The sequence below is a fragment of the Cibotium barometz genome, chromosome 44 (assembly GCF_041138505.1).
Source record: "Cibotium barometz isolate CiBa-2024 chromosome 44, ASM4113850v1, whole genome shotgun sequence".
Classification (NCBI taxonomy): domain Eukaryota; kingdom Viridiplantae; phylum Streptophyta; class Polypodiopsida; order Cyatheales; family Cibotiaceae; genus Cibotium; species Cibotium barometz.
This window is the reverse complement of record NC_141089.1, coordinates 16,380,626-16,388,727: the sequence shown is the minus strand read 5'-3', so window position 1 is coordinate 16,388,727 and position 8,102 is coordinate 16,380,626. Positions and strand designations below refer to the sequence as shown.

At 38.5% G+C, this 8,102-nt stretch overlaps 1 protein-coding gene across 1 annotated transcript; it reads right to left on the bottom strand.

Moving 5' to 3' along the window:
- Window positions 1-260: 260 nt before the first annotated feature.
- LOC147613006 (protein NOI4-like) lies at window positions 261-1,900 on the bottom strand. Its single transcript, XM_086782019.1, has 3 exons — window positions 1,497-1,900; window positions 648-836; window positions 261-518 (listed from the first exon to the last, which is right to left on the bottom strand). Exons 1-3 carry the CDS (start codon window positions 1,560-1,562, stop codon window positions 480-482), a joined length of 294 nt encoding a protein of 97 aa, XP_086638145.1. The 5' UTR covers window positions 1,563-1,900; the 3' UTR covers window positions 261-479.
- Between the last annotated feature and the right edge of the window lie 6,202 nt (window positions 1,901-8,102).

The window sequence follows — 8,102 nt, the reverse complement described above, 5'->3', positions numbered from 1 at the left end:
TCATGGGGATTCACTGATTAGAAAGGTTCTTACTAATGAGAATTCACATACTAGTCTTGAAAGAGAATTCACAAGTGATGATGCCCTGTGTTGCAGCCTCTATTATATGGTACTAAAAGTCGTCATGCGAAAATTATGCAATGATAACTATCATCTTAGAGTGCTTCTGTTTTGTTTGCTAAAGCAGTATTGAACATGATTAGAACTTAGGACTTGTTGGTAGGGTTTGAAGTTGCCACTTTCACCTAACAAGTGTGAAAAAACAAGAAACTTCACTCTTGAGAGTGAAAATTTGCATAGCAATTAGAATAACAGATGCGAAAGGATAAATCGAACAAGCTCCTGGCAAACAAAAAATGTGTACAACATTTACACTACAATAGAGCTGTTGTATCAGCTGAAGTTAAGCCAACTACAAAGAACCCAACTAAGATCAAACATCAGAAACCATAGATCTGATAATAAACACTCAAAAAGGATTATGCTGCATCTGATGATTGAAAGCAGCATCCCCATATCTGACAAGCCCAACAAAAAAGGGAACATGTTAGCACAAACTTAAATAGAACAAAAAAAAAAGCCACCATAAGGCAGGTGTCTACACAGATATAAGAAATCTACAATTAAGAACAGCTGGGCATACACACCAAAAACTTCTTCTGAGGTTTTGCATTTTGAGTTATGCTCTGCACATTATCCTGATGCATTTTCGCAGGAGACTGTGCATGTAAGCGAGCTGCTCGTGCTTTGTTGAAGATGACGGTGAATCCTTCACCAGATGAAGGATCCTGCTCATCCCAAGCACCGAATTTAGGAAGTGCTGCACCCTTATCTGACTGTACATAATCCAAGGCAGTACTATTAATACCGAGAGTGTCCCCACAGGATAGAAAAACTTCATGTGTGTGTGCTCATGCCTGAGAGCCTGTGTGTGTGTGTGTGTGTGTGTGTGAGAGAGAGAGAGAGAGAGAGAGAGAGATGAAAATATGTTTTTCTAAAACTGAACACAGCCAAAATGCAGTTTGATTGTCCATACATAAATGAAAGACATCAAAATGACATGTCCAAGAGCTTAGATCCTAACTAGGTGCCACAGTCGCAAGAAACGTTTCAAGGTTTTGAAGGTTTTTTTTCAAAAGGTTTCATGCTTCATTAAAAAAACCACAAGTTCGAAAACTCTATATTATACACACACACACACACACATGTAACATACATATACATATGCATATACATAGATAGATAGATAGATAGATAGATGTGTATATGTACTACAAAAAAAGGGCATAGTCTGTTCAAATAATTTAAAAGCTATGAAGTAGACGGAGAGAAAAGGTCCTTGTGACATGCAAGCATATCAAAAACAAATGCGTGTGTGTGCACATATGCATGTATGTATGTAAGTGGCTAGGTAGGTGGGCAGGTATGTATGTATGTACGTATGCATGCAGATAAGAGAAAATAAGATGTAACAACATGGGCGCAAGATGGCTTACCGTCATAGCCGTAACAATCACTTTTTGTGTCTGCTCTCTGACTTTAGGGTTTTCCGCTGCAGACATATGATCGAGGATGAGCTGAAATCAAAACCTCAAATGCTGGATCTGCAGGCAAAAAATGGCTGCAGAGAGTGTAGGTTTTTCCAGGCGAGAATGCTCCCCTTCCCACTGAATTTCTGGCTATGGCGGAGATGTGGACTTCCTCCCTCCTCCTCTGCAAATTCTGCTCCCTGGTCCTTTTTCTCTGACTGCAGTTAATGGCTATGGCGGAGCGGTGATGCAGCCCGTCTCTGCTCTCTGCAGATTCTGGCTATGGCGGGGGGTTTCTTCAGACTGTGGATCGACAATCTTCACTTGCAGGAGTACGCTATGGCGCCTATTCTTCCACTAGCTATGGCTATGGAGAGCTCGAGGGGGGGGGCGGGTGAGGGCAATGTTGCATGCACATGATCTTGGTCAACAGCTCGGTAGGCTGGTCCAACACGGCAACACACAAAACTACACACATCAATTTCAAAATAAAGGTTTACATGGGTTTTTAGCGGTAATGCCTAGTGCCTTAAGGAAGGAGCGAAATCGCCTTTGAGAGTGTCTCTTAGACTGGACCCGACAAAGCTAATGACAAAAGCCTTTCTCTATTCGAGTCTCAGAATGAGCTTGCTCGTCTCTAAACCTCGGCTCAAAAATGAGCTTGCTCGTCTCTAAACCTCGGCTCGAAAAACAAAAATAAAATCAATTTAAAATAAGATTAATATTTTTCTCAACAACCCAAAAAAACGTTTAAAAATCTATAAATCAACCATTTTTTTAAAAGAAGGCTTGAAACTAATAGGAAATGGATATTTACACTCGGCTTATGTATACAGCTCACACACACCACACACCACTACCGCGCAGCGAGAGGATCGAAACCAGGACCTCTTTGATAACACTAGTCCTCTTCTACCACAACTGAGCTACTGCCATGTTGCATAACTAAAATTTTCAAGAAAAGAACAAGGAGAAAAATTTGGTGACTTCTCCAAAATCTCAACCCTTTTTTAGCCTCAACCTCTAAAAATACATCAAAACGTTTGTTCTAAAAAGCTATAGCCTCTAAAACATGTTTCTAAAGCCTTAGCCTTTAAAAATACATTAAAACAAATTTTTAAAAGCCTTAGCCTCTAGAAATACATTAAAACGGTTTTTTTTAAAGCCTTAGCCTCTAAAACTACATTAAAACAGTTTTTTCTCCATTTGAAAATCTACACACTATAACTAAAAGTTCAAATTCTCAGTCATTAATTTTGATGCAAGCCTAATTTGCAACCCGTTTTTTTCAATCGCGTAACCTTGAGAAATGCACTAAAAGACGTTCTTTTTCTAACAATAGATTAGACCAAAGGTAATTGTGCAAACATATATATTATTGATTTTCTTGACATCATTTCTCCACATAGGACCTTTCTACACACACACTCTCCCTCCTCTCATTTTATCAACCTACTCGTTTATTGTTTTTCTAGCATTAATATGATGACTTCCAAACTGCACATAGCTCGAACGAGTAATGTTGTCAATCCAATGTATAGAAGACTCGCAGAAATCTCCTATGCTAATGGAATATGTTGACAAGTCTGTTCACTTGGGGTTAATTTATATACATATACAATAAACCTTTGACAGGGCCTCATAAAGTTGACCAAACCCTTGCATCTTTTTGTTAGAAATTTATGCCATTCAAATACAATGGCTGTGTCAAAATCAACACGCTTACACTTTCTTTGAAAAACTAGGCCTTCCACATCGTCATAGCATATGATGCAAAGTGTAAGAATGCATATAATTAACAAAATTATAGCTATGTAAATCTTCCATCTTAACGAAGCATGTTGATAAATTGATTCATATATGATCAATTTATGGTAATGCTTGTTGCTCGGCAATTTCTATGTAGTTTGATGGATGTTGTTGTGCTTACTAAGCTATCTTCAACTCTGTTTCTGTGTGTGCGCATGCACATGACGTGTATATATGTGTGTGTTGTGCTTACTAAGCTATCTTCAACTCTGTTTATGTGTGTGTGTGTGTGTGTGTGTGTGTGTGTGTGTGTGTGTGTGTGAGAGAGAGAGAGAGAGAGAGAGAGAGAGAGAGAGAGAGAGAGAGAGAGTTCTAACGTATAAGCTACATGGCTTTTAGTGGATGCGCCACCTAGCAAGGTCCCACCAATCTAACGCTAGCTTCAACATGGCAATGCTTGGCTATGTCATTAGTTGAATCAAATGCTCAGAATATTTTCTTCAATTTGTAACATAAGGTAGTTGGACATTGATACATGTAGACATGATGTAGTGGACATGTGACTCACAAACAGAAACTTTTAGGATTTGCAATGCTATATATAAGCAATTGTGCTCAAGCAACAAATGTATCCTACATGGTTTAAAGGTGACTCTGAAGAAGGTTGGAATACTTCACAAACCAAAGATCATTTTTAGATATTATGTAGTTGATGATTGAACATAAAGTGCATTAATCTCTACTTTATTCCATTGCGAGTACAAAGAGTTGTAACCATGATAGAAATAATTGCACACTTCGTTTTCACACACTTACAATATTCAGTCGGTAGCTTGACTTGTATATTTGTGCATACCCCCATCTTCTGGTATTTGTCATGTATGATTTATTGTATAAATAATAGGTAAAAATATCAAGTACTTAATCAAAATAAAATGATGGCCTAAATGTAACATAGGGATCTTTCTGTACCAAATTGAATGGTTTGAATGGATTTAAACTTTGACTATACACTCAACTTGTAAACTTGACCATTCTTACTTTCTATACCTTGTAGATTCAAGCTATTCATCATTATTTCCCTAAAACCACTTTTAACCCCATGAGCCAACACACATATTTCATGCACTAAAACTCTAGACCTTGATAAAGTCAACCTTGAAGTGTCTTGAACATACTTTTAAAAATGAGGTGGTTCGTGTCCAAAAACCAACCTATCAGCATGAATAACCTCAAAAGGGCCTCTTTTTCAATAAAAAATTTAAACAAGACAACTCAAAAAGGTTGCTAGCTTTCACCACTCCAAAACAACTAAAATGATACTTCTACATGTAAGGATCATAGTTAAAATTTTACAAAACTCTAAGCCTTTACACATGACAATGCTACTACACGTAAGAATCATAGTTAAATTTTTGCAAAACTCTAAGCCTCTATGATAAAGACAAGGTCCAATTTTAATTGCATAATCATTTCTCCACATAGGGCCTTTCTACACACACACTCTCCCTCCTCTCATTTTATCAACCTACTCGCTTATTGTTTTTCTATCATTAATATGATGACTTCCAAACTGCACATAGCTCGAACGAGTAATGTTGTCAATCCAATGTATAGAAGACTCGCAGAAATCTCCTATGCTAATGGAATATGTTAACAAGTCTGTTCACTTGGGGTTAATTTATATACACATACAATAAACCTTTGCAGGGCCTCATAAAGTTAACCAAACCCTTGCATCTTTTTCTTAGAAACTTATGCCATTCAAATACATGACTGTGTCAAAATCAACACGCTTACACTTTCTTTGAAAAACTAGGCCTTCCACATCATCATAGCATATGATGCAAAGTGTAAGAATGCATATAATTAACAAAATTATAGCTATGTAAATCTTCCATCTTAACGAAGCATGTTGATAAATTGATTCACATATGATCAATTTATGGTAATGCTTGTTGCTCGGCAATTTCTATGTAGTTTTATGGATGTTGTTGGGCTTACTAAGATATCTTCAACTCTATTTATGTGTGTGCACGTGCACACGTGTGTATGTGTGTGTTGTGCTTACTAAGCTATCTTCAACTCTGTTTATGTGTGTGTGTGTGTGTGTGTGTGTGTGTGTGTGTGTGTGTGTGTGTGAGAGAGAGAGAGAGAGAGAGAGAGAGAGAGAGAAAGTTCATTTTTAGATATTATGTAGTTGATGATTGAACATAAAGTGCATTAATCTCTACTTTATTCCATTGCGAGTACAAAGAGTTGCAACCATGATAGAAATAATTGCACACTTCGTTTTCACACACTTACAATATTCAATTGGTAGCTTGACTTGTATACTTGTGCATATCCCCATCTTCTGGTATTTGTCATATATGATTTATCGGATAAATCATAGGTAAAAATATCAAGTACTTAATCAAAATAAAATGATGGTCTAAATGTAACATAGGGATCTTTTTGTACCAAATGGAATGGTTTGAATGGATTTAAACTTTGACTATACACTCAACTTGTAAAAATTGACCATTTTTACTTTCTATACCTTATAGATTCGAGCTATTCATCATTATTTCCCTAAAACCAATTTTAACCATGAGCCAACAAACATATTTCATGCACTAAAAGTATAGACCTTGATAAAGTCAACCTTGAAGTGTCTTGAACATACTTTTAAAAATGAGGTGGTTCCTGTCCAAAAACCAACCTCAGCACATGAATAATCTCAAAAGGGCCTCTTTTTCAATCAAAAATTTAAACAAGATAACTCAAAAAGGTTGCATGGCCACAATCCATCCCCTTTCGAGGATGACGCTCTCTCTAATTGTACTTGTGGGAGTCACATAAAACTTGCACGATGCTAGTTTATTTCCAATAAGAAACTCTGATTCAAACCAACCACCACCAGATGGTCATGGATTGGGAATTGTTTACCGTAGTAATCGTCGTTGTGGCAGTTGGACAGTGTGAGGGACAGGTGGCCTAACGAGGTCCACATCTCCCAAGACAAAACATTGTGCCCCAGTGTTAACTCCAAGGCTGGCCATGAAATGGTCTTCTTGTGGGGAAGCTCTAGCTCAAGGTAATTTGGTTTCACGAGTGATTCTATTTCAGCTGCATCGTGAAGATCAACATGTACAGAGATCTGTATGCTTGGGGATTCCAACCTTTTTGGGTCTTCTTTTGTTCGATGAGCCTTAAGGCATGCCCTCTGTTTTGTTGTTTATCAGCCTCTCGTTTCTCCTATTTTTTCTTGTGGGTTTGGAAGAGCATATCTTGGGTGAGAGGAGGCCCATAGTAGTGCTTTAGCTTGCTAGCATTGAAGTAACCTTCCACCTCCATCCCATCTACTAGGGTCTCTATCTTATTGGCACCTTGAGGAGCAATCTCTGTCACTTGGTAGGGACATTTTTGGTGTTCTTGACATTAATACGTCAACACTATGTCACCTATCTCCATACATTTTTATCCCTGAGTTGGTTGTAAATCCATTGCTTGCACCATTGTTTTTCAACCATTGCTTGCACCATTGTTTTTCAACCATCAAGTGGATCACATTCTTTGCTCACTAAGTAACTCTTAAGGCAACTAATCTCTCTGTGAGAGGGTTCCCCTTGAGGTTATGTCTAGCCACACTTGAACCAAGTCTTCCATTGACATGATTGCATTAAGCCCAAATGCAAGGTAAAAAGGCGTGCTGTTGTTGACAACCACCTTGTATGCCATGCAATAGGTCCATAGAGCAGAGTGTAACTTGTGCAATAGGTCCATAGAGTAGAGTGCAACTTGTAAAGATGTAGGGGAGAAGAGAGTTTGATCTCTTGCAAGCACACACACACTCACACAAACCCTAGAAGAGTGAGAGGCTGAAAATTTTTCTTCTTCTTCTTCACACAACAAAAAAGGTCTACAAGGAAGATAAAGTGACTAATACACATAATAGAGTATATACAAGCGGTCCATAATATGAACACGCTAAGAGGAGTGGGTAGATGTGGACTAGTTGGTGTAGTCTAGCTGTAGAATCTCTGGCAAAGATATGTCGGTGCCAGCTACCAAACCCACTAGTGATATAAATGTTGAACAATCATGCAGGCACCTCGTGAGTGTCAGCTCATGTTGAGCTTGACATCTCAACACTCCCCCTCAAGCTCAAATCCATTCATGAACTCCAAGCATATCTCAAAATCTACGAAGCTTCTTAGCTCCCAAGGCCTTCGTAAAGATGTCAGAAACCTGATCCTGTGTGTTGACGTAGGCCAAGTTGATGTCACCTGCCAAGACTCTCTCCCTGATGAAGTGGTAATGTACCTCAATATGTTTCGTCCGCGCATGAAAAACAGGGTTCATGGCCAATTGTATACTGCTAAGATTGTCACAATATATGACAACCTTTCTCTCCACATGCAACCCCAAATCAATAAACAAGTAGCTTACGTAACCAAGCTACCTCACATGTTACCACCGCAGCTCCTTTGTACTCGACAAAGCAAGTGTGGGCTGCTTCTTTTGTGGCTCCATGTCACAGCAGCACTCCCTACTAATAAAAACATGAATCTACTGGTAAATCTCATGTTTGAGATGCTACCTGCGCAATCTGCATCTGTGTACCCATATAGCTCCAATGGTACACCTGCTACATAAAACAATGCATAATCAGTAGTGGCCCTCAAGTATTGCAGTGTGCATCGTCGTACACTGTCAAGATGTGGTTTGCATGGAGGAACCTATATAAACTGGCTCTCTAAGCCAACAGTGTAGCTCAAATCTGGCATGTTGGTCGTGACATAGATCAAACTCCCCATAATTTTCTTGTACATAGTGGGA

Coding starts and splice junctions, on each gene's coding strand:
- LOC147613006 (XM_086782019.1), bottom strand. CDS start 1,562: ATGTCTGCAGCGGAAAACCCTAAAGTCAGAGAGCAGACACAAAAAGTG. Junction 837..1,496: donor TGATTGTTACGGCTATGACG/GTAAGCCATCTT, acceptor GATTATGTACAG/TCAGATAAGGGTGCAGCACT. Junction 519..647: donor AACCTCAGAAGAAGTTTTTG/GTGTGTATGCCC, acceptor TGGGCTTGTCAG/ATATGGGGATGCTGCTTTCA.